Source organism: Ips typographus, linkage group LG13 (assembly GCF_016097725.1).
Source record: "Ips typographus isolate SLU linkage group LG13, UJ_Ityp_2.0, whole genome shotgun sequence".
NCBI lineage: Eukaryota > Metazoa > Arthropoda > Insecta > Coleoptera > Curculionidae > Ips > Ips typographus.
In genome coordinates this window covers 2,331,440-2,358,136 of record NC_138434.1, presented here as the reverse complement: position 1 = coordinate 2,358,136, position 26,697 = coordinate 2,331,440, and the positions used below count along the sequence as shown (strand labels likewise).

The window sequence follows — 26,697 nt, the reverse complement described above, 5'->3', positions numbered from 1 at the left end:
TTATGACAATTTCCCTCCCGGCAAAATTACTAATCTAAGTCATCATGATTGAACCAAAACAACACAAGAAAATGAACAATTTTACTATTTGTTAGGTTAAGTTCCGTGTACTTGATTATTTTGACAGTTACAAGATGATTCAATCAATTTGTAGCTCTTTAAAGTTTCTTCTGGCCACCCTATAGGTATATTGTGTCAACACAGAGAGACCAGAGTTGTATTTTGATTGTTTTGACGTATCAGACAGTTGTCACGTGACACTAGTACGCTATTTACCTAAATAGTCACCTGACAACTAATAAAATAATTACCATTAAGCTGTAAAACACGTCATATGTACCTGCAGATGCACGAAAACTATATTTTGACTGCTTGAGCCCTTCAGAGCAAATTTTGACTGTTTTGACGTATCAGACAGTTGTCACGTGACATTATTTACCTAAACAGTCACGTGACAACTATCAAAATAATTACCAGGAAGCTGTAAAGCATGTCATGTTGCCGCAACTGTAAAAAAACGGTATTTTAAGAGTTTCAGCTGTACAGAGCAAATTTTGACTGTTTTGACGTCTTAGACAGTTGTCACGTGACACTAGTATGCTATTTATCTAAATAGTCACGTGACAACTAGCAAATTAATTACCATGAAGCTGTAAAACACGTCCTATATATCTGGAACTGCAAGAAAACTATATTTTGACTGCTTGAGCTCTTGAAAGCAAATTTTGACTATTTTGACGTATCAGACAGTTGTCACGTGACACTAGTCCGCTATTTATCTAAATAGTCACGTGACAACTGGCAAATTAATTACCATGAAGCTGTAAAACAGGTTATATGTACCTGCAGATGCACGAAAACTATATTTTGACTGCTTGAGCCCTTCAGAGCAAATTTTGACTGTTTTGCCGTATCAGACAGTTGTCACGTGACACTATTTACCTAAACAGTCACGTGACAACTATCAAAATAATTACCAGGAAGCTGTAAAGCATGTCATGTTGCCGCAACTGTAAGAAAACGGTATTTTAAGTATTTTAGCTGTACAGAGCAAGTTTTGACTATTTTGACGTTTTAGACAGTTCTCACGTGACACTAGTACGCTATTTATCTAAATAGTCACGTGACAACTAGCAAATTAATTACCATGAAGCTGTAAAACACGTTATATGTACCTGCAGATGCACGAAAACTATATTTTGACTGCTTGAGCCCTTCAGAGCAAATTTTGACTGTTTTGACGTATCAGACAGTTGTCACGTGACACTATTTACTTAAACAGTTACGTGACAACTATCAAAATAATTACCAGGAAGCTGTAAAGCATGTCATGTTGCCGCAACTGTAAGAAAACGGTATTTTAAGTATTTTAGCTGTACAGAGCAAATTTTGACTTTTTTGACATCTTAGACAGTTGTCACGTGACACTAGTACGCTATTTACCTAAATAGTCCCGTGACAACTAACAAATTAATTACCATGAAGCTGTAAAACACGTCATATGTATCTGCAACTGCAAGAAAATTATATTTTGACTGCTTGAGCTTTTGAAAGCAAATTTTGACTTTTTTGACGTTTTAGACAGTTCTCACGTGACACTAGTACGCTATTTATCTAAATAGTCACGTGACAGCTGGCAAATTAATTACCATGAAGCTGTAAAACACGTTATATGTATCTGCAGATGCAAGAAAACTATATTTTGACTGCTTGAGCCCTTCAGAGCAAATTTTGACTTTTTTGCCGTATCAGACAGTTGTCACGTGACACTATTTACCTAAACAGTCACGTGACAACTATCAAAATAATTACCAGGAAGCTGTAAAGCATGTCATGTTGCCGCAACTGTAAAAAAACGGTATTTTAAGAGATTTAGCTGTACAGAGCAAATTTTGACTGTTTTGACGTTTTAGACAGTTCTCACGTGACACTAGTACGCTATTTATCTAAATAGTCACGTGACAACTAACAAATTAATTACCATGAAGCTGTAAAGCACGTCATGTAGCCCCGCAACTGTAAGAAAAAGGTATTTCGACTGCTTGTATTTTAAGAGTTTCAGCTGTACAGAGCAAATTTTGATTGTTTTAACGTATCAGACAGTTGTCACGTGACATTAGTACGCTATTTACCTAAACAGTCACGTGACAACTATCAAAATAATTACCAGGAAGCTGTAAAGCATGTCATGTTGCCGCAACTGTAAGAAAACGGTATAGTGTTTGAGCTCTACAGACCATATTCTGACGTATCAGACAGTTTTACAAAGAAAAAAGTTGTCAGAGATGATGCAAAAAGGATTGTCAAGGCGGTGGATTGGCGGATGAATGACAATTATAATCCCAAAAACAACCAAAATGACGTTTCAAATCATTGTTGTCTCAGAGACATCAACGCCTTTCAAGCATTAAGACGGTAACCTGATTTGTTTTGAGTGTACAATCGAACAAATTAAAACATGTTTGTTTTTTGCCATCGATTGCGGTTACCGTTCGACACGCGCAATTTACCAAAATTACCCGGTTAAAAATGGTAGTTTTTTGCGGTCGCCGGGTATAATAAGGCCGTTTATGCGGCAATTTTCGATTTTTCACAGACCGAAGGTAATTACAGTTAATTGCGTACGATCAGTGGCGATTCATCACTACCATCAATCTTAATGATGATGTACGGGGCAAAAGGATAAAGACCTCAAATTAGTCATCAACCCAGTTGCAAACTTTATGGCTTTCTGACCATATCGGTTGTTTTTTACAATTATATGTAGGTACGTGTTGTAAATCAATTGTTTAGCATTTTATACGGTGACAAGTGTCGCATATCAATTGAACACCAAGACCTAATCTAATAATAAAGTTTTCCGTGTAAACCGGTAAGAATGCCACCGCTGGTAATTAAATACAAATGTATTGGAGAGCAAAAAAAAACTTCAATTAAGCTGAACTTTAAAGCAAATCCGCGCTAATATATGGAATTACTTTTAAATAAATTATTATTATTATTCATTTCTCGGGCAAGCCAATCCATTACCGTATAACAGAGCAGTGTCCTTGGAATGGGAATTCGAATAATGTGGAGCTGATTAGACGTCACAGATTAATCGTTACGGAACCAACTTGGTGACAACGGGGCTAATCTGATCAAAAATAATGGAATAAACTCCATAGAACTCAGAAAATGAACTAAACAACGAACTTTTTAGACATTCTATAATCAAAAGGTATAAACAAATTTGAAACAAAAGTATACAGAAAACTAACCCACGCAAATAGATATTTAAACTACAAATCCAATCAAAAGATTCTAACTATCCTGAAACATTTATTAATAGAGTCCGGATTTCTAGAAATTTTGCTGTTTGTAAATAACATTTGACATCTAATATGAACAATTTATGGAAAAACACGTCATTTGACAGATTTTTTTTCAGATCTTTTCGTGCTTATTTAGTGCTATTTTTTGTATGGTTTAACTATAGTTTTTTAAGAAAAAAAGGAATTTTTTGAGAGCTTCTAGACTAGTTGAAGATCATTTTGAAGCCTCTATAGTGTTCTTTAAGCTTCTAAAAGCTTTTAGAAGCTTCTTGACTGTTTTGGGAAGCTTGAGAAGCAGTATAAAGAGCATTAAAGTTTTTGGACTGCTTTTGAGGCTTTTAAAACCTTGTAGACAGTTCTAGAAACTTTTGAAATTTGTTAAACTGCTCTAGAAGCATTTGGAAACTTTTAGACTGTCTTGAAATCTTTTTAAAGCTTCTATAGATAAGTTGAAAAGGTTTTGGAAGACTTTCGACTGCTTTAGAAGCATTTTGCAGTTTCTGTAGTATTTTGAAATCTTTTTAGACTACTTTAGGAGCATTTGGAAGGTTTCTGGAGAATTAATAAAACATTGAAGCTTTTGGACTTCTTTTAAAGTATTTAAAACCTTATTGGACTGTTCTAGAAACTTTTGGAAGCTTTTGGGCTTGTCTTGAAATTTTTTTAAAGTTTCTAGACCAATTGAAGATCATTTGGAAGCCTCTATAGTGTTCTAAAAGCTTTTAGAAGCATCTTGACTGTTTTGGAAGGCTTGAGAAGCATTTGGAAGGCTTTTTGGACAGTTTAAAGAGCATTGAAGTATTTGGACTGCTTTTGAGGCTTTTAAAACCTTCTAGACAGTTCTAGAAACTTTTGAAATTAATTAAACTGCTCTAGAAGCATTTGGAAACTTTTAGACTGTCTTGAAATCTTCTTAAAGCTTCTATAGATAAGTTGAAAAGCATTTGGAAGCTTTTAGACTGTTCTAAAAGGTTTTGGAAGACTTTCAACTGGTTTAGAAGCATTTTGCAGTTTCTGTAGTATTTTGAAATCTCTTTAGACTACTTTAGGAGTATTTGGCAGGTTTCTGAAGAATTCAAAAAACATTGAAGCTTTTGGAGTGCTTTTTAAGTATTTAAAAACTTATTGGACTGTTCCAGAAACTTATGAAAGCATTTAGACTGCATTGAAATTTTTTGAGAGCTTCTAGACTAATTGAAGATTATTTGAAAGCCTCTATAGTGTTTTAAAAGCTTTGAGAAACTTCTTGACTGTTTTGGGAGGCTTGAGAAGCATTTGGAAGGTTTTTGGACAGTTTAAAGAGCATTGAAGATTCTGGACTACTTTTAAGACATTTTAAACCTTGCAGACGGTTCTAGAAACTTTTGGAAGTTGTTAAACTGCTCTAGAAGCATTTGGAAACTTTTAGACTGTCTTGAAATCTTTTTAAAGCTTCTATAGATAAGTTGAAAAGCATTTGGAAGCTTTTAGACTGTTCTAAAAGGTTTTGGAAGGCTTTCGACGTTTAGAAGCATTTTGCAGTTTCTGTAGTATTTTGAAATCTTTTTAGACTACTTTAGGAGCAATTGGAAAGTTTCTGGAGAATTTAAAAAATATTGTAGCTTTTGGATTGCTTTTAATGTATTTAAAGACTTATTGGACTGTTCCAGAAACTTATGGAAGCTTTTAGACTACCTTGAAATTTTTTGAAAGCTTCTAGTCTAGTTGAAGATCATTTGGAAGCCTCTATAGTGTTCTAAAGGCTTTTAGAAGATTCTTGACTATTTTGGAAGGCTTGAGAAGCATTTGGAAGGTGTTTGGACAGTTTAAAGAGCATTGAAGTATTTGGACTGCTTTTAAGAGTTTTAAAACCTTGTAGACGGTTTTAGAAACTTTTTTTTGTAGCTGTTAAATTGCTCTAGAAGCATTTGGAAACTTTTAGACTGTCTTGAAATCTTTGAGAGCTTCTATAGATAAGTTGAGAAGCATTTGGAAGCTTTTCAACTGTTCTGAAAGCTTTCGGAAAGCTTCTAAGCTGCTTTGTAAGCTTTTGCAAGCAAAAACGACGTGATTTTGCGTAAGTCGTTCACATTTGATGTCAAAGGTTGGTTGCTTTTATTATTTACAAAAAGCAAAGTTTCTAGAAATTTCTTTTTATAAGTAATTTTAGGAAAATGACCAGTTTGACAATATGACATTCAACCTAACCTAAGATGGTTTTATAGGGAAAATTCATGGTCAAAATTTGCTGACAAGCCCAAATGGTTCATAAGGGCCATATACACTCTGAAAGAAAAACTGAATTTTCTATGTTTTGAGGCACTAAATCTGTTTGAAATCTCACTTTGTGTGTACCTACTTTTATTCTTTAATTCATTATATTTTTTTTTTTAATGCGATTTTTATTCTTTCTTTACTAGTTCCACTGTTGCAACACACGGATGAAGCACTTAAGCACCATATAAAGCGCGAAAAACCACTTCTGGTTAACTAGTTTGAAACAATCTGAACTAGGAATCAGAATATCTGTATATTACGTCGTAAAGTGAGATTGGACTAGAAAAAGGTTATGAGAAACGACCGCAAAGTGCGTATTATCGCCTTTTTGCGTCCGAGATGTACCATTTCGATTACCGCCTTGAAATTGCAGTTTTTTCAGCTCCCACAAAATTCAAACACCCGGTATACGCGAGGCATATAGCAAATAAAGCGATATTTCCAGCAAATTCAAGTTGTCGGCTTTATATAGCGATTTCTCTTTAGGTCATAATTCAACGCCGATCTATATTGCACATCTGAGCCCTATTTGGGTCAAGTATCAGGCAGTAAAAAATTATGTCCCGGTAATTTTCGTATAGTTATTGAAATAAAAAGAAAAAACACTTTGATTAGTGCGAAAACAGGTGTTGGTCGTTCTTTTTAAAGTGACGCAAGGTTAGGTGAACATTTATTGGAACGCACTAAAATCTATCTCAGGGTTAGCGACAGTAATGATTGTCCTTCCTTGTCTATTAGTTGTGAACTGAGCGAGACGGAATTTTCACGTCATTCTTTAACCAATCGTTAAAACATTTCTGTAATTTTCCGGAAAATATGAAAATTCAAATATAACTCGTTTTTGCACTATTAACTTGAAAGTATTTAGGCAGTTGAGGTTAATTTTGGAAATAAAACATTTTCTCAAAAAAATCAGTTCTTGACAATTCTAGTTTTTAATTTTTTTTTAAAGTCAAACGATGCGTAGTACCGAAAAAGTGTACAGACGGTAAAATTTGCATCTCATCGGTAAAAATTTCAGACCTCTAACGTGCAACGTTCCTGAGATATTGAGCAAAAACTGCAAAAAGCGAGAGTCAAGTTTGACGCCCTCTAGCGGCTAAACGGGGCAACTTGGCCGTGCCCGCTCAACGTCACGTGATAGTCCCGTTCATTAGCTTTCATTTGTCATACGGTGGTTTTATACAGGGAGTATTAAATAAGTGAATTATGTACGATTTTCTGAAAATCGTTTTCTTGCAGTATTTGATATAAAACTTATTTCTGAGATTTATGTCAATTATTTTGACAATTATCACTTCATAGTCTAGCTAAATAGTGTTCTACAATCACGTCACAACTGTCACTAACGCCAAAACTGTCAAACTATGCTCTAAAATTGCAAAATTCAAGATTTAGAAACGTGTTATTGCGGTATTTGATATAAAACGTGTTTCTGAGATTTATGACAGTTATTTTGACAATTGTCACTTCATAGTCCAGCTAAATAGTCTTCTGAAATCACGTGACAACTGCCACTAACGTCAAAACTGTCAAACTATGCTCTAAAGTTGCAAAAATCAAGATTTAGAAAAGTGTTTTTGCAGTATTTGATATAAAACGTGTTTCTGAGAATTATGACAGTTATTTTTACAATTATCACTGTGACCGTCTAACTAAATAGTATTCTGCAATCACGTGACAACTGTCACTAACGTCAAAACTGGCAAACTATGCTCTAAAGTTGCAAAATCAGGATTTAGAAACGTTTTCTTGCAATATTTCATATAAAACGTGTTTCTGAGATTTATGACAGTTATTTTGACAATTGTCACTTCATAGTCTAGCTAAATAGTCTTCTGATATCATGTGACAACTGTCACTAACGTCAAAACTGTCAAATTCTGCTCAAAAGTTGCAAAAATCTAGGTCCAGAAAAGGTTTTCTTGCAGTATTTGATATAAAACGTGTTTCTGAAAGTTATGACAGTTATTTTGCCAATTGTCACGTGACCGTCTAACTAAATAGTGTTCTACAATCACGTGACAATTGTCACTAACGTCAAAACTCTTAAACCATACTCTAGAAGTTGCAAAAATCAGGGTTTAGAAACGTTTTCTTGCAGTATTCGATATAAAGAGTGTTTTTGTGATTTATGATGTTTGACAACGGTCACGTGACTGCCTAGCTAAATTATCCTTTAAAACCACGTGATATCTGTCCTGTGATATACCGCACTGTAATGACAATTCAATTTAGAACAGAAAAGCTCTCTTTAATTTTTCTGATAGCTAACACGGTTTATGTGTAAATTTGCGTTTGTTGGTGTCGATGTCTCGGAGACATCAATGCCACCGTTTTGCAATAGCACAGCAACCTTTCTTTTGCAGTTTGTTGTTTGGCAGGTTAGTTTGACAGGATTTTTTATACCATTTTAAAGCTTAGAAAATCCACGTTTTTTCCCTATTAAGAGTTGATAGTAAAACAGTACAGTAACCTTGCAGTTTAAGTCAAAAATTGACATGCATGAAATAATACTGCAATTTTGTTACAGATCAAAATATTAAGTAAAAACAATCACTCTGTACACTACTTAACACAGACAACACAACTATTAAAGTAAGGTTAGGGATAAACGTAACATTATTGCCATTTTTCCTATTCTTCTTGGACAAATACTTAAAATCCGGTAAACAATGGTGGCTGTTCTCCTCTTCATCTTCATTACACAAAAATCCATTAACACCCCACAATCTTCCGTTAACAAAATGATCAACACAAAACCTGCAAAAAACCTGATGATATACAAAAAGGGTGAAACAAGGGTGATACAACCTGGATGGGGGAGTTTCAGTGAAACCCTGCAAAACCCTTTGTACCAACTTTCCCTTGTTGGTCAAGTACAGTCTGTCCACCCCTAAATTAGAATGTAACAGCTTGACAAAATGGCAATTGTCCAATTTCTCAAACAGGAAATAGTCCAAAGCCGTTTGACTGTCCAGACTGTTGATCCCTAAGGGTTTTGCTAGGGTTTTCTGGGTGCATTTGAAGGAATTTAGGTCAAACTGTTGGTCGTAAGGGCAACACTTTTGCAAACAAATGTATTCTGAACAAGGGCTGAAAATCAGTGTAGAAACACTACAAAACTGAATTTTGTTTAGACTGTTGTAGCAGTGCAAGGTGGAGGTACTTTGTGAACCCTTCCGAAGGTTCCTGGTGACAGTACAAGGGTTTAGGGAACCTCAAAGGGATGTGTTTAGCTTGAAGTTTGTTGATTTGCTGATTCTTCACGTGGATGATGTATTTGGTGTTTGAGAGGGTTGCTGAAAACCCTGGGGGGCCAGAACACTTTCTAGGACTTTGACAGTAGAACCCGTTGATGTGGCTCCATTTTCCATCAGAAGAAAACCAGTCAACACAGTACCTGCAAACTTATACAGTGATTTTTAGGGTTTTACAGCCTCCAACATCACCTTTTGGTTCCTATTAGGGTGCTATGCCCTTCCAGCTGAAGCACCAAATGCCCTTTCCCTTCCACCATCAATTCGCTAGGGTCGTCAAAAGCTTTAATCAACACATCCGGTTCATCCCCACATTTTAAAAGCTTATTGTTAACCAGGCGAAAGTCTGGATTAACTTTAAGGGCTTTTAGCACAGATTCTTGATTATCTGGACTGGTTAAGTTCCGGCAGTGTTGCTGTTTAGTGTTGTAGTATTGCCCAAAAGGGCAACATTTCAGTAAACAAAGGTGAGCCTTACAAGGGCACACCCTTACAGCATATTTTGCTTCCAAGCTATCCAAGCAAAACTCTCCACTTTTATAGCTTGTAAGCCCTTTAAACCTTACTAATTCCACTTCATTTTGAAATAACTTCAGTAAAAAGTTTTTAAGGTCCTTATTAGTGATCATGGTAGCTACAAATACAGGGTGTTTAAGGGCTTTTTAAGGGGTTTTCAAAAAACTTACTCTCATCCTGACATGGTCCCTTAAATGGTAAAGGTTTCACATCCAAAACATTTTCATCAATCAGCAAACCTTGAGGGAAAAATTTTGACGCATTCCTCAAATTTGAGACACACTGTAACTGGTTGTTTAGACACTCGGACACTTTACAACATTTGTCCACGTAAACTGTAGTCTTCAAGGACTGATTGAAGGGCAAATTAACCTTAGATGGGTGACTGCCAACCGAGTAAACCAAGCTCAAAAACAATACAATTAGTCCAGTCATTATTTAAAATTTTATGACATTTTTGAGGGTTATATTGCACCTGGTAAACTAATGACAGCTAGTTGTACTACTATTAAACGCACATAACGTTCAAAGATGGTTTGCAATGTGACCAAAGTGACAAATTCTACTAATTTGGCTTCAAGATGGTTTGCAATGTGACCAAAATGACAAATTCTACTAATTTGGTTTGAAGATGGTTTGCAATGTGTCAAAATCTGCTTTGAAGAGCTCAAACAATCAAAATACCGTTTTCTTGTATTTGAAGAGGCATGACGTGTTTTACAGCTCCATGGCAATTAATTTGATAGTTGTCACGTGACCGTTTAAATAAACAGTGTTTTAGTGTCACGTGACAACTGCCTGAAATGTTAAAACAGTCAAAATCTGCTCTGAAGAGCTCAAGCAGTCAAAATATGCTTTTCTTGCAGTTGCAGATACATATGACGTGTTTTACAGCTTCATGGTAATTCTTTTGATAGTTGTCACGTGACTGTTTACGTAAATAGTGTACTAGTGTCACGTGACAACTGTCTAAATACGTCAAAACAGTCAAAATCTGCTCTGAACAGCTCAAACAGTCAAAATACCGTGTTCTTGTGGTTGAAAAGACATGACGCGTTTTACAGCTCTATGGGAATTATTTTGATAGTTGTCACGTGACTGTTTAGGTAAATAGTGTCACGTGACAACTGTCTAATACGTCAAAACGATGAAAATTTGTTTTGAAGAACTCAAACAGTCAAAATACCGTTTTCTTGTATTTGAAGAGATGACGTGTTTTACAGCTCCATAGTAATTATTTTAGTAGTTTATTTTAGTGTTTTATTGTCACGTGACAACTGTCTGATGTGTCAAAACAGTCAAAATTTGGCTTGAAAAGCTCAAAGTGTTAAAATACAGTTAGTTGTCTTGCAGTTGCAAAAACTTTACCTGCTACATGGTAATTATTTTGATAAATATCACGTGCCTGTTTAGGTGAATAGTGTTCTAGTATCACGTAACAACTGTCTAATACGTCAAAACAGTCAAAATCTACTCTGTTTTTTTTTCGTGTCCACAATACTAAAATACTATACAGAGTGGTCAGTTTATTTACAACCACCTGTTTCACAACTCATTGAACAAGAGGCAGTTGATCTTTTAGTCAAAACATCAATTTCTTCAGTTTGACGTTGTCAATCATTTTCTGTAACTGTACTTTTGACAAACGTAATTTGACAATTTTTGTTTGGATCTACCAGGGTTCACCAAACTGACAGGACACGTTCAAATCTGAGTGGTTCTGACCCGAAGACCTCGACCAAACAGGTGAAATTTGACGTTGAGAGAAAAAAAAATAAAATTCGGGTCAACCAAAGTTCCCAAAGGCCGAGAGGCGACCGGCCGAGTGAGATTCCATTACATTATTCATTTCCTGTTCATCTCGACAGCCCCGAGTAAACACGTTTCATTCATAACCTCCATTCATGGGTTACGGATGGTCCGGCAATGGGCAAACAACGTCTGTCTACGACATTTTTTTGTTCATTTTCCACACAGTTTTATCGCCAATTAACGGTTCATTCTTTCGGAGACGGTCAATTAAAACATTTTGATTGGGTTTCTATGTAACGGTACGTGATTAACGCAACAACCATAGAGAGGAGAAAAAAAAACATTAAAGCAATCAATGACACTGGGCCATATCATCAAATTTAATGATTTCCAAACCGAAAACGTCCATTAATCTTTATAGACTTGTATATAAGCACATTTAAGACCTGTTTGATTTATTTTTACGGCCGGACAATCGTTCGCCTTTTTGGTGAAAAAAAAATTAAATTTTACGATCCCTTTCATAAGATGCATAGATAACAACACCTCCAACGTTTTTCGCATAAATCTAGTAGTTTTAACGGTCCAATGGAATGTTAAGCCACACTTAAACCATACATAATCTATCGGTTTTACCATAAAAGTGTTTGAGTATAGTGTAAAACTAGTTTCAAATTTACCACATCTAAGAAGAACTTGACGGGTCTGTCAAATTGATGTCATATTTTGTTTATTTAACTTAGTTCTACCCAAAAAAAGGTGGATGATGCTGTTTTTTGGGAAAAAAATCCTTTGAAAGTGGTCAGGTTACACCAAATCTAGGAAGAATTCCTCTCTCTTATCATTTCCGAGATCCCAATGGTGAGGGTCGAATTTGAATTACCCTGTATATGGGTTTCAATTTGATTTTAGACAAACCTTGACTCTGTCAAATGGGCTGTCAAAGTCTAGTAGCACATTTTTTGTCATGATTTTCTTTAAGAAGGGAGCTATAAAGTGGAATTTGACGGGAATTGCAAAAATTCAGTACTTAGGAAAATAATTAGTTTGGCAATATAACTAACTTTAATAAGTAAATTGTCACTTTGGCAACATTGCTGAAATGGGAGTATTGTCAATTTATTGGTAATTTTAGGAAAATACTATTAATTTGGCAACATGACATAAATTTGCTCAACTGTTATTATTGTTTATTTATGAGTAATTTTAGACAAATAATCAATTTGACAGGATTGCAAAATTTGATAATTAATTCGAAAAATTGCCAATTTAGCAACATTGCAAAAATTTGATTTTTAATTTGGATAGCAGTTATAGTTTGGCAACGTTGCTGAAATGGGAGTATTGACAATTTATTGGTAATTTTTGGAAAAATATTAATTTGGCAACATGACATAAATTTATCTGTTATTATTGTTTATTTATGAGTAATTTTAGACAAATAATCAATTTGACAGGATTGCAAAATTTGATAATTAATTGAAAAATGGCCAATTTAGCAACATTGCAAAATTTGGTTTTTTTTTTATTTGGATAGCAGTTATAGTTTGGCAACATTGCTCAAATAGGAGTATTGACAATTTATTGGTAATTTTTGGATTAATTTGGCAACATGACATAAATTTAACTGTTATTATTGTTTATGTATGAGTAATTTTAGACAAATAATCAATTTGACAGGATTGCAAAATTTGTTGAGTAATTAGAAACATTGCCAATTTGGCAACATTGCAAAAATTGTTTTTTTTTATTTGGATAGCAGTTATAGTCTGGCAACATTGCTGATATGGGAGTATTGACAATTTATTGATAATTTTAGGAAAAATGTTAATTTGGCAACATAAATTTGCTAAACTGTGATTGTTTATTTATGAGTAATTTTAAACAAATAATCAATTTGACAGGATTGCAAAATTTGATAATTAATTAGAAAAATTGTCAATTTTGCAACATTGCAAAAATTTGATTTTTAATTTGGATATTAGTTATAATTTGGCAACATTGCTGAAATGGGAGTATTGACAATTTATTGGTAATTTTTGGATTAATTTGGCAACATGACATAAATTTAACTGTTATTATTGTTTATTTATGAGTAATTTTAGACAAATAATCAATTTGACAGGATTGTAAAATTTGATAATTAATTCGAAAAATTGCCAATTTAGCAACATTGCAAAAATTTGATTTTTAATTTGGATAGCAGTTATAGTTTGGCAACGTTGCTGAAATGGGAGTATTGACAATTTATTGGTAATTTTTGGATTAATTTGGCAACATGACATAAATTTAACTGTTATTATTGTTTATGTATGAGTAATTTTAGACAAATAATCAATTTGACAGGATTGCAAAATTTGTTGAGTAATTAGAAACATTGCCAATTTGGCAACATTGCAAAAATTGTTTTTTTTTATTTGGATAGCAGTTATAGTCTGGCAACATTGCTGATATGGGAGTATTGACAATTTATTGATAATTTTAGGAAAAATGTGAATTTGGCAACATAAATTTGCTAAACTGTGATTGTTTATTTATGAGTAATTTTAAACAAATAATCAATTTGACAGGATTGCAAAATTTGATAATTAATTCGAAAAATTGCCAATTTAGCAACATTGCAAAAATTTGATTTTTAATTTGGATAGCAGTTATAGTTTGGCAACGTTGCTGAAATGGGAGTATTGACAATTTATTGATAATTTTAGGAAAAATGTTAATTTGGCAACATAAATTTGCTAAACTGTGATTGTTTATTTATGAGTAATTTTAAACAAATAATCAATTTGACAGAATTGCAAAATTTGATAATTAATTAGAAAAATTGTCAATTTTGCAACATTGCAAAAATTTGATTTTTAATTTGGATATTAGTTATAATTTGGCAACATTGCTGAAATGGGAGTATTGACAATTTATTGGTAATTTTAGGAAAAATGTGAATTTGGCAACATAAATTTGCTAAACTGTGATTGTTTATTTATGAGTAATTTTAAACAAATAATCAATTTGACAGGATTGCAAAATTTGATAATTAATTAGAAAAATTGCCAATTTAGCAACATTGCAAAAATTTGATTTTTAATTTGGATAGCAGTTATAGTTTGGCAACGTTGCTGAAATGGGAGTATTGACAATTTATTGGTAATTTTTGGAAAAATATTAATTTGGCAACATGACATAAATTTATCTGTTATTATTGTTTATTTATGAGTAATTTTAGACAAATAATCAATTTGACAGGATTGCAAAATTTGATAATTAATTGAAAAATGGCCAATTTAGCAACATTGCAAAATTTGTTTTTTTTTTATTTGGATAGCAGTTATAGTTTGGCAACATTGCTCAAATAGGAGTATTGACAATTTATTGGTAATTTTTGGATTAATTTGGCAACATGACATAAATTTAACTGTTATTATTGTTTATGTATGAGTAATTTTAGACAAATAATCAATTTGACAGAATTGCAAAATTTGTTGATTAATTAGAAAAATTGTCAATTTGGCAACATTGCAAAAATTGTTTTTTTAATTTGGATAGCAGATATAGTTTGGCAACATTGCTGAAATGGGAGTATTGACAATTTGTTTTTTTTTTATTTGGATAGCAGTTATAGTTTGGCAACATTGCTCAAATAGGAGTATTGACAATTTATTGGTAATTTTTGGATTAATTTGGCAACATGACATAAATTTAACTGTTATTATTGTTTATGTATGAACATAAATTTGCTAAACTGTGATTGTTTATTTATGAGTAATTTTAAACAAATAATTAATTTGACAGGATTGCAAAATTTGATAATTAATTAGAAAAATAGCCAATTTAGCAACATAGCAAAAATTTGATTTTTAATTTGGATAGCAGTTATAGTCTGGCAACATTGCTGAAATGGGAGTATTGACAATTTATTGGTAATTTTTGGAAAAATATTAATTTGACAACATAGCAAAAATTTGATTTTTAATTTGGATAACAGTTATAGTTTGGCAACAAGAAATTGCCGTCGATTTGTTTACACGTTTGTGCTAACTTTACCAAACCCATGTAACTGCAGAAAAATCCAACAGATACAAATCCGTGACCGCAGGGGTTGTATTTTAAGAGGTGTTGTAAATAGCGCCGAATCCCGCGGCGCTTAGCCATGTTGTCAGTTTGTGCGCTGTCACTGTTCATATTGTTCAAGTTTTTCTGCGTCATAATTTATTTCAACCGGTTCCATTAGTTATGGGGACTTTCCGAGAGGTGTCGACGGCCGTGTTTCAGCTTGTCCGTATTTTTTTTTTTGTGTAACGGCAACAACGCCGACACTCTTTTGTCTTGTCACTTTAAAACGTTCCATCCATAACTAGCATATGCTGTATTAAATGGTTTTTTTTTTTTTTGAAATTGTAGACCAGCGACCTGGACACTTTTCTATGCAAACAAGAATGGGAGCGGCGACTCGAAGAACTGGACAAACCGCGCAGAGATTCCGCGTCGCAACTCGACGACTTCTTCGAGCCCGCCTGCCCCCCACGTGCTGCGCAACAGAACCTCAGTTACGTCTCCATGCGCACTCTACCTGGTACAGACGATGATGGATTCCTCCGGTAAGTTACTCAAAAAAAAAAAAATGGTTAAAGTTGCTGTAAAAGTTGGAAAAAATCTGTAAAACTAAACGAGATATTATAGTAAATAATTCTTATTTTAACACCCTAACTTTGACAGCTTGTAACTTAGTTAATTTGACAGGTACACAATCATCTTTTTAATACCATTTCATAGCTTAAATACTGTTTTTTTTTTTAAGTGTATGGATGCAGCACAATTTTAAGTTAAAACCCTTGATGTTGTTGTTTTTTGCCAAAAATATTGAGACTTCCCTTACTTTGACAGTCCATTTCTAAGCTAATTTGCTAGGTACATCGTAATTTTTATAGCAAAATTTAAGGCTTAAAAAATGTACTTTTTTGACCGTGAATGTTAGGTTAAAGTTAATTACACCGCACTAGTTTAGGGGGTTTGTAAGTAATTTTTAATCGCCGCAAAAACTGACACGCCACTGTTTTTCGTGTAGTTTCTTTACTGCACTATGACAAGAAGATAATTTAGAAGAAAAAAGCCTCTTTAAATTTTTTTGATAGCTCGCATAGTTTTTGAGTTAATTGCGTTTGTTGGTGTTGGTGTCTCGGAGACATCAATGCTACCGCCTTATAATAGGACAGTAACCTGTTTTTTTTTCTTCAGTTTGACAGGTAAATAATGAATTTTTATATCAATTTAAAGCTTAAAAAATGTACTTTTTTTGACCGTGAATGTTAGGTTAAAGTTTATTACACCGCACTATTTTAGGGGGGTTATTAAACACTATAGGTAATTTTTAAAAAAAGTGACACGCCACTGGTTTTTTGTGTAGTTTCTTTACTGCACTATGACAAGAAGATAATTTAGAACAAAAAAGCTTCTTAAATTTTTTTTCATAACTGGCATAGTTTTTGAGTTAATTGCGTTTGTTGGTGTTGGTGTCTCGGAGACATCAATGCTATCGCCTTATAATAGGACAGTAACCTGTTTTTTTTTTCTTCAGTTTGACAGGTAAATAATGAATTTTTATATCAATTTAAAGCTTGAAAAATGTACATTGGTGACCGTTAAACATTTCACTACTCTAATCTGAAACGTTATTGCTGAGATATTGAGCAAAACTGCAAAAAGCGAGAGTGAATTTTGACGCCCTCTAGCGGCTAAACAGGGCAACTCAGCCGTGCCCATTCAACTTCACGTGATAGCTCCATTCATTAGCTTTCTTTTATTATACGGTAGTTTTGTACAGAGTGTTTCAAATAAGTGAGTTATGGACGATTTTCTGGAAAAGTGCACGAAATTTTAATCTAAATTAGAGATTTTTTGGGCCTACTATACTAGCGGCGACCATTTTGGATTTTTTTCAATTAAAGTGTTTTTTTTTAATTAATTTGAATCTGGGGAACACAAATTTCACGTCCATTTTGCTCTAACTGGTACCGTTTCGGAGATGACCTTGAAATTATGTCAATTTTGACACTTTAGGGCGTGGCACCCTTGCAAAATGACATTTTTGACAAATGACACTTTAAATCATTTTTGTACTATTAACCAGAAGGTATTTAGACAGTTGAGGTAAATATTGAAAATAAAAAATTTCCTGAAAAAAATCAGAAGGTATCACCCTTGACAATTATAGTTTTTAATTTTTCAAGGTCAAACGGTGCATGGTACCAAAAAGTGTATAGAAGGTAAAAGTTGCATCCCTCGAGTTGCATTTGTGGTAAAATGTGCAGACCTCTAACCTGAAACGTTCCTGAGATACTGAGCAAAAACTGCAAAAAACGAGAGTCAAATTTGACGCCCTCTAGCGGCTAAACGGGACAACTTAGCCGTGCCCGCTCAACGTCACTTGATAGCCCCATTCATTAGCTTTCTTTTGTTGTACGGTGTGTTTATACAGAGTGTTTCAAATAAGCGAGTTATGGACGATTTTATGGAAAAGTGCACCAAAATTTCGCACAAATTGGGAATTTCTGCTCTCGAAGAGGGTGGTCAAAGTAAGGCTGCTAGAGCAAAAACAATTGAATATCGATACAAACATTTAACATCAAGTAGGCCTGGAATTTGAGGTAAATTCCAAAAATCGAATAAAAAATTATAAGTTTGGTTTGTTGCTCAAATTTGGGACACCCTGTATATTTTTGGTATTTTTTTATAAAATGAAAATTAAACAAGTTACAAGGATGTTAAAAATCCATTGAATCACCTTGTAAACTACTTCATTGTATTGTCGATAACTCGGTTATCTTGACAACTTTAATATACCAATTTGTAGCCTTTGAAATTCTCTTTTGATCACCCTGTATAGCGTTTTTACCTAAAACATCGACTAAGTGAGTTATTTACTGTTAAAACTGAGTTGTTTGATTTTGACAGTTTTTACTGTGACAGACCGTAACTCTGTTATTTTGACAGTTACAGGGTGGTTCAATATACCAATATGTAGCCCTTGAAATTCTCTTTTGATCACCCTGTATAGCGGTTTTACCTAAAACGTCGAATAAGTGAGTTATTTACTATTAAAACTGAGTTGTTTCATTTTGACAGTTTTTACTGTGACAGCCCGTAACTCTGTTAATTTAACAGTTACAGGGTGGTTCAATATACCAGTATGTAGCCCTTGAAATTGTCTTTTGGTCACCCTTCATATTATTTTGAAAAATGTTGAGGTTAGGTATACAATATTTTTCAGAAAGTTTCCGGTATTTTTCTGGAAAAAATTGGAAAATCTGAAAATTTTTTTTTTAATTAGAACAATTGTACAACAATACAATATCAATTCAAATAAAGTTTAAAGTACTTTTAATTATTTACCCCCGTTTGCACCGTCGTTTTGTAAGCCGAGCTTAGTTTAAGTGTGGGTCAGACTGTGACAGTATAGGGGAAAAAAGTCACACTCTAAACCACACTTAACTTAAGCAATGCTTAGAGTAGAACGGTGCAAATGGCGGTTAGATGTCTTAAATTATCTCATTAAAATGCATGATAAGTTTGATTTTGACCCTTAATTAATTTGACAGTTTTGTTTTTAAAATGTCCCCTAGATACTCTTAAAAACATTTAAAATACTAATTATTTAAAATAGTATTGTTGGTATCTAGATACTAATCAATATCTTTTCTTAAGATACTTTATACAGCTTTGGTTGCACTACAAAAACCAGTTCCATAACGTGCTGGTTTATTGCAAAACGCGTTTCCGACAGATTGTTAATAAAAATTTATATATAAGCTTAGTCTTTGACCTTAATGAGACGCCATTTAAAGTCTAGTCGAGGACAAATCGCATATTTCTCGAATTAATCATTAATGATGGATTTCAGGCCGCCATTATGGGAGGACATCGCCAGCAGTATCCAGAATATCGATCCAGAAAACGCCAACATGTTGGTGGGGCCTGGACACGTTAAAATGGAGACGGTGGACGAGTTGCCCACCCCCTCACCCTTACTATCACCTTTGGAAATTAAAACCGAAAAGGTAATGTCCAAACAAGTTTTGAAGATGTTTTGGTAAGTTTTTTTGGTGTTCTCCAGGTTCTCCAACCTCCACCAGCGCCTACGTTGCACCTGATGGGCACCCCGACCAGCCCCTACAACCAATCACAGCCCACCAGCCCCCAGGGGCACTACCACCAACCGCAAACCCCGATGCATCACGTGACCCACAACAATAACCAGTACAAATACACGAATAACAATAATAACGTGATAGCACCCGGAACGGCACAAGGTATAATTGACTTTTCTCGGATACCCGGTATATTTTAATAGAGATTGTTTGAGCCAGGCAACCCACTGTATCCGCCCATGTCGAGATTGATGTACGTGTCGCCTCTGACGCCGCCCAGTTCGGAGCCGGGATCGCCGGGCGGCAATTTACCCAGACGGACGCCGCCCCCGCCTTATCACGGCCCGGGGTGTCCACCCCAACAACCGCCCCCACCTCCTGCCAGCACGGTTCCCCGGCTTGCTGTTGGGATGAAACCGTACAATCGACGAAACAATCCGGAACTGGAAAAACGCCGGATACACCATTGTGATTTTATAGGTGAGTGTACTTTTGTGAGTTGGTTAGTTTAACCAGAGGATTATGTCTAACTGGGGGTCTGTCACTGTCCCGGTAAACTTAATCAGGATTTTGTACATCAAAAAGTTTTCAAGCAGTCACCAAAATGTTAGATTAATGGTGGACAATATTGCCAAATGTTTAGAACCTCAAATTCTGGTAATTTTTGAAAGAGCACATAGTTTACTAGCTCTTTTTCTACAGGGTGGTCCAGTTTTAAGTGTCAATAATTCACCATTTGACAGCTAATCAAAAAATAAGTTGACTTGCATTGTGTCATTTTTTTGAAAAACATTTCCTAAGGAAGATACAGTCCTCTAAATTTCCATTTAAAAAATCGTTTTATAGTTTAAAACTGAACATTCAAGACTTGTGAAAGTCCAAATTTGTACTGAATAGTCTAAAAACTTGCTTTTTACTATTAGGAATGGTCTTATGATTCGCTTTCTCAGACTGTCATCCTGGTTGAGTGTCTGAAACTGGCATTCAAAAACTAAAAAAAGTCTGGAAATCAAGACAAAGATTGTATTGTGCATGAAACTCATTTTTCACTACTAAAAATAATATAAAAGTTGACTTTTAATGCTAGAACTGACTTTACTAGGACTAAAGAGAATCCAAAGGTACATTTTCAAGACTTTAATTGGTGTACAACTGAATTTTCTGGACTGGACAACAAGTCTAGAAGTAAATTAAATTTTCGGACTATTTTATTTCTAAAAATTAGTTCTCAAGACTATTATTGTAGCATTTGGTACCAAAATTTTTTACTTTTATTACTGAAGAAACTTGACTTTTGGAAATAGTCTTAAACTCGATTTTTCAGTCTTAAAAAGCACTAAAAACAGTCTGAATTTCTTAGAGGTGCTACAATTTATTGCACCTATGAGTGTAGAAGTCAATTTAATAGTGAAGAATAAGCTTGAAATAACATTTTCAAGACTATGGTCAGTGGACACACTGGCTTTTAGGCCTGATAAGTCAAAAACTTTGTAAAGATAGTCTTGAAACTCGATTTGAGGCACTGAAAACAGCCTTAAAACACTAAAAACAGTCTAGTTCATTAAGTAATACCCGAATCTTTAGCACTGAGGTGTCTAGAAGTCGATTTAATAGTGACAAAGCTTGGAATGCCATTTTAAGTCTATGAAGAATGTAAAAATTGTTTTTTAAGTTTGCTATGTCAATAACTTGGTGAAGATAGTCTTGAAACTCGATTTTCCAAGCTGAAAGCAGTTTTGAAGCACTAAAAATAGTCCAGAAGTCGAAGAAAATGAAAAGCAAAGTAAAAAGCACGCAAAGCTCGTTTTCAAGACAATTTTCATGAATCTAATGTCAATGTCCTGCATCTAAGACTATTTTCAAGACTAAAATATTGAAATTTGTCTTCAAATTATGAAAACTTACTTCAAATGCAAATTTTAAGCTTCTGATGTCACTTTTCATTAGTTCAGACACATTTTGGGGTTTAAGTCAATTTTTAAGGTTTAAATGTATGAATTTGTAGTAACAAGTTCTTGAAAAAGTAGTTTTTATGTCTACAAGTCAATTTTTAGTATTAAAGTCTCTCGATTTGCATAAAAACTGGTTACTAACACAATTTTTAAGCTTCTGAAATTTTTATCTTTTCTAATTCAATTTTCGAAAGTCTTTTAGTTTGTCTGGAAACTATGAAAACTGGCTACAATAATATTTTTTAAACTTCTTAAGTTAATTTTCCGTTTCCAAGACAATTTTTAAGTTGGGTTAGGTTAGTTTTGGGTCTTTGACCGTAATAACGTGTAATAAAGTGCTTGTTCCAAATTTGATCAATATTGCTCCAACGGTCTGACAGTTATGACAAAAAAAACTATTTTTTAAACAGAAATTTGAAGGACTGTATTTTCCTTAAGGAACACTTTTCAGGAAAATGACATAATGAATGTCAACTTATTTTTTAATTGGCTATGGATTGGTGAATTATTGACATTTAAAACTGGACCACCCTGTACAATAGAGGCTCTTTTATGTATTAGGGTAATGTATTCTGAAACAATCACCAAAACGTCATCAAATCAAAAATTGGGTAGACCTAGTCTAAGTGTCTAAGTTGATGTTTTGGAGAGTTCAACAGTCAATTAGACAAGAATCTGGTGTTTCTAACTAGTTAATTTGTAATTCCAGGTTGTGCTAAAGTGTATACAAAAAGCTCACACCTGAAGGCGCATCAAAGGATACACACAGGTACTACACTGCACGCCCTCTGTGAGTACTGGGTAGAACTAAACTGATGATCTCTGTTTTCAGGCGAAAAACCGTATCAATGTCAATGGCCAGAATGCGAATGGAGGTTTGCCAGATCGGACGAATTGACCCGCCATTATCGTAAGCACACGGGGGCAAAGCCCTTCAAATGCGGGGTGTGCGAACGTTCGTTTGCGCGCTCCGATCATTTAGCCCTTCACATGAAGCGCCATCTACCCAAAACGGCTAAATGAAACCGTCCATTTTAGTGTCCTTTTTACTGATAAGTACCAGCCCACAGAGAGCGAAGAACAAGAGAGAGAAAAATGTTTAATATATTTGTCCATATTATGTACTATAGTTTGTATGAAAACGATTGTTGCCATTGTGATGCCGCTAGATGGCGCTCCTCACAGCCCTTTTGCACCAAAAAGGGTTTATTTAGAATTTGCTGCCTTATTTTCTATAGGAAAGGTGACCTGAGAACGATATGCTGGATTTCAGGTGGTTAAAGGCCGAGAAAACATACACACCCTGTATACAGAGAGTTAGCCATTCGGTTTAACCGGAAGTAAATGTCAACTTGCTTTTTTGCATGAATGTATATTATTGTATTTTTGAATAATCCTAGCAATTTCAAATATTTTTCATGTATCCTAACCTATATCTATCTACAACAGTTTTCAAGATATTGACGTGTGAAAAATGACACTTTCAGGTTCTCATAACTCCTAACCAGAATGAGATAGAGCAAAACGGCTTGCATGTTCTTTTCTTAACTTTTTGACGTCTATCATTAGGTAATATTTTTAATTTTGACAGGTGTCAAGAATTTTATAAATTGACAGCTGTCAAATTTTCTAATATGACCACGGAATAGGTCTCAAAAAGTTAAAACAAGAACATACAAGCCGTTTTTGCTCTATCTTATTCCAATTAGGAGATATGTGACACTCCAAAAACTAAAAATGTCATTTTTTAAACGTCACTATTTTGGAATCGATGAAACTATTCAAAAACACAATAATATACAGGGTATTCCATTTAAAATAAGCAAGTTGACATCTACTTGTGTGAGTGACAGAAAAATCAAAATATTTTTAAAATTTACTTCTTAAATTTTTAATTTCTATAAATATTTGTTCCTGATAAACGTTTAAATGGACGGTTTGTGTGGTTAACCCTGTATAGTCGTTAATTGTACTGAATGTACAGGGTCTTTCACTGGGTACTGACCAATCCCCTTTTTCTGACCTCCCTGTATATAATTAAAAAAATTGAAATAGCCATTTAATTTTGCTTGAAAAGTTTTAATTTTTTTTCTTTTATGTCTTAATATTTCATTTTAGTTTGTTGTAAAATTGTAAAACTTTATATTCTACCCTCATTTGTTTATAGCTCTGATCCCAGAGTTATAATTAATGAATGGTCCTCTCTATAATTTTCTTTATCAATATACAACAAGGTTTGTCAAAAAACAAATTTCAAAAAATTTTTAAAATTTTATTATTTTTTTTTTGTAAAAATATTTGCAGAATTTCGTGCAAATTCCGAAAATAGTTAAATATACCGGGTGATGCATTAGAAAAAAACACCATTATTGGCTGTATCTATTTGAAGGTTAGGCTATCTCTGCATGTTTCTTTAATTACATACAGGGAAGCCCAAAAAGGGTGTGGTTGGTCAGTCTCCAGTGAAAGACCCTGTACAGGGTTGTTGACTGAATTTAGACCACCCCATTACAAGCTGTATTTTTTATTTTAGAAAAAACTTTCAATACAAAATATTTCTAGATAAAACTTAACTATACAGAGTGTCTCAAAAAATCGAAACTTGTACGCGTTTTTGATTTCCATAACTTGGTTATTATGACAGTTAGAACGTTTGTTCAAACATCAAAATGTAGTCTGTAATTTTGGCTTTCTTTTACTTCAATACAACTTTTTTCCAAAAATTATAAATAACCGAGTTATTGACTGGGAAATAGAACAGTGCAAGTAAACAAGCGGTTTTGGAGATGTCATAATTTGACAGCTCACAACTTGGTTACTATGACAGTTAGAAGGTTCGTTCGAGCGTCAAAATGTAGCCTGGAATTTTGCCTTTCTGTTACTTGAATACAATTTTTTTCAAAAATTACAAATAACCGAGTTATTATTGACCGGGAAATAGAGCAGTGCAAGTAAACAAGTGGTTTTGACTTTTTAACAGCGTTTTTAATTTTTTTTTTAAATTTTTTTAATTAATGAGTCTAATGCGATGATTTTTAAATTGTTTTACTTTAATAAACGCGGTTTTATTATACAGGGTGGTTCAGTATTTTAGGTGCAGGTTTTATTATATATAGGCAACCGAATACGCTCATATTTGTATTATTTGTATTAAATACAGAGAAATATAGACTCACATTAGAGAGATTTAGAGCCTCTATTAGACAGAAAACAATTGAATATAACAATACAGAACCTTTTATTAGCCAAATAGGCCTAAAATTTATCGTAGAATCCGAATTTGCAAAGATAAAAGTTTGGTTAGCTACGTAATTTTTGAAACACCCTGTATATAGATAAATTTTATCTAGAAATATAGTAGAACTTATATTTTTTGTATCTATCACTTTTGTATGGACAGTTTCTTCTAAAATTACAAATAAAGCTTGTATTAGGGTGGTCTAAATTCAATCAATAACCCTGTACAGGGTGGGCCAAATTATTGGAAGTATTTAAATGTGCTCTTATTAGTAGTATCTGAAGCTCAAATTTGTTGGTTAAAACTGTTGGTTAATATCTGTCAGATACAGGGTGTTCTTAGCAACAGTTCTACAGGGGGTTCTAGAGCAACTTTTTGTGTAGAAGCCAGTAGTGTAAATAATTTTTTCTATTAAACACGGTTTTTGAGACACGCACCTAAAAATTGTTTTTTTTTTAAATGGAACACCCTGTATATTATTTCATTTTTGAAAAGATCTTAAAATTACCATTCTAATGACATATAACACTTGATATTTGAATTTTTTTCTTTTTAACGACTTTTTTGTGCGTATCTCAAAAACCGTGTCTAACAGAGAAAAAACTCAACTTCAGGCACCGACATCATTAATAACAGCACTTTCCATTTAAATAATAACGTCCAATTTGGCCCACCCTGTACATTTAAACTGATTTGCATCCATATCTCAAAAACTGCTAGATTGTTCAAGTTGAAACTTACACAGGGTGTTGTAAAATTATTATCTTTTGTTAAGAATACATATTTTACTTTAGTTAGTTTTTTTGTGTGAAAAACACGTCAAAATGACATATAAAGTTTCAATTAAGTGGTGTTTAGAGTGTGAGGTTTTTTACGTGTACTGTCACAGTCTGAACTGACTGACAAATGGGGGTTTTTGTCAATATGTGCAGCATTTTTGAGTCAATCACAAACTACTCCCTAAAATTTGCTTAATTCCGGCCTTTAACTTGAAAATGTCCAGCGTAGGTTTCAGAAAAGAGCCGTACCAGTGCCGTTATTTTAAGGACCGATCTCAAAGAGGTGACATATTATAACAAAAAAAAATTATATTTAATAATATACAATTTACTATATGACACGCCTGTTTCTCATTCCGGAGGCCTTTTTCAGTGTACTTATACTTAATAAATAATAAAATTGTTTATGTATTATATTATATATTTATTACTGCTTTAAGAGAAGTCACTCTATAAGAGTAAACTTATTGTATATTATTTATTATATACATTTATTACATATAGCTAGTAGGTATTTGTTATTATAGTGAACCAATAATAAGTAACAAGAAAAACAGTTCCGTACTTTGTATACAAGAAAAAGTATTAATTATTGTATTTTTTTGGTATTATTTTTGTGATTTTTATGTTTTTAGTAGTTAAAGCCCCGGTTTTCTGGTGCCATCAATACTCGATCAAACCCACATAACAAATAATGTGAAAAATACATGCCAGGCATATGACTAGCCACATATGCCGGTGTACAAATTTAACTTTTTAAATATTCCAATAAGTATATGCCAGGGGTATGTCTGAGAAGTGAAAACTGGTCTCTATGGTATAGTTTGTTATAAATTGGAAAACAGTTTGGTAAAATTGCTGAAATTACAAAAAAAAATACAATTTTAAAATTTCCGCCTACATCAATGTTATTTTTAGATTCCTGAGAAACATATGCCTGGCACATATTGGCAATTCATATACTGGACACATATGTTATATGTATATATTTGAGAATATCTCTGAAAGTAACTGCCAGGCATACAATTTTGCTATGTGGGAAGCAATACATACCCCCCCTCCATTTCGGTTGTGAATAAGTAAAAAATCCCCCCCTTCAATATAATTATCTTACATTCACCATCATGTGATTGGTTTATTTATTGTAATAATTCAATATTCAGTAGGTATATGGAAAAGTTACCAAAATATGTACACTGAATGGTTTTGTACATGAAAACTGATGCTGACTAGGTCCTAGTCAAAAAAGCAAAAATCAGATTTGATTTTTGCCTTAAAATACACAAAAAACAAGCTCCGCTATAAAGCTGCTATTATATTAGTGTGTATTTATATGGATCAAAAAATAAAATCGGTTCTTCTTATACATATAGAGCAAGCTAGAGTACACAAATATGTAGTTAGAAAAATTGTTTTTCTTTTTTAATTTTGTATTTTATCTTTAATACAGTTTTATTTTTATGGTTTGAGTGTTACTGCTTTACTACCT

At 33.6% G+C, this 26,697-nt stretch overlaps 2 protein-coding genes across 7 annotated transcripts in view; one reads left to right on the top strand and one right to left on the bottom strand.

Annotated features, from left to right (window-relative positions):
- The window catches only part of LOC145737064 (uncharacterized), a 181,211-nt gene extending 154,542 nt beyond the window's left edge, over positions 1 to 26,669 (top strand). For 3 of the 4 annotated variants that reach the window (XM_081991658.1, XM_081991660.1, XM_081991659.1), the window contains exons 2-7: positions 15,497 to 15,693; positions 18,993 to 19,149; positions 19,206 to 19,401; positions 19,459 to 19,719; positions 21,901 to 21,960; positions 22,024 to 26,669. In XM_081991658.1, coding sequence (XP_081847784.1) covers positions 15,497 to 15,693; positions 18,993 to 19,149; positions 19,206 to 19,401; positions 19,459 to 19,719; positions 21,901 to 21,960; positions 22,024 to 22,214 — 1,062 coding nt within the window. In that variant the 3' untranslated portion in view covers positions 22,215 to 26,669. The remainder of the gene's footprint in view (positions 1 to 15,496; positions 15,694 to 18,992; positions 19,150 to 19,205; positions 19,402 to 19,458; positions 19,720 to 21,900; positions 21,961 to 22,023) is intronic. The other variant, XR_014180208.1, reaches the window with a different exon arrangement.
- Positions 8,093 to 9,957, bottom strand: LOC145737031 (uncharacterized). Of its 3 annotated transcripts, none has more exons than XM_081991602.1 (5): positions 9,517 to 9,957; positions 9,023 to 9,464; positions 8,740 to 8,973; positions 8,382 to 8,687; positions 8,093 to 8,333 (listed from the first exon to the last, which is right to left on the bottom strand). In XM_081991602.1, the coding sequence occupies exons 1-5, from the start codon at positions 9,779 to 9,781 to the stop codon at positions 8,105 to 8,107; spliced, it is 1,476 nt and encodes a 491-aa protein (XP_081847728.1). In that variant the 5' UTR covers positions 9,782 to 9,957; the 3' UTR covers positions 8,093 to 8,104. The 3 variants fall into 3 exon arrangements, with proteins under 3 accessions (XP_081847728.1, XP_081847730.1, XP_081847729.1); XM_081991604.1 differs by having other exon boundaries at positions 8,749 to 8,973; positions 9,517 to 9,954; XM_081991603.1 differs by having other exon boundaries at positions 8,385 to 8,687; positions 9,517 to 9,942.
- Positions 26,670 to 26,697: the final 28 nt, after the last annotated feature.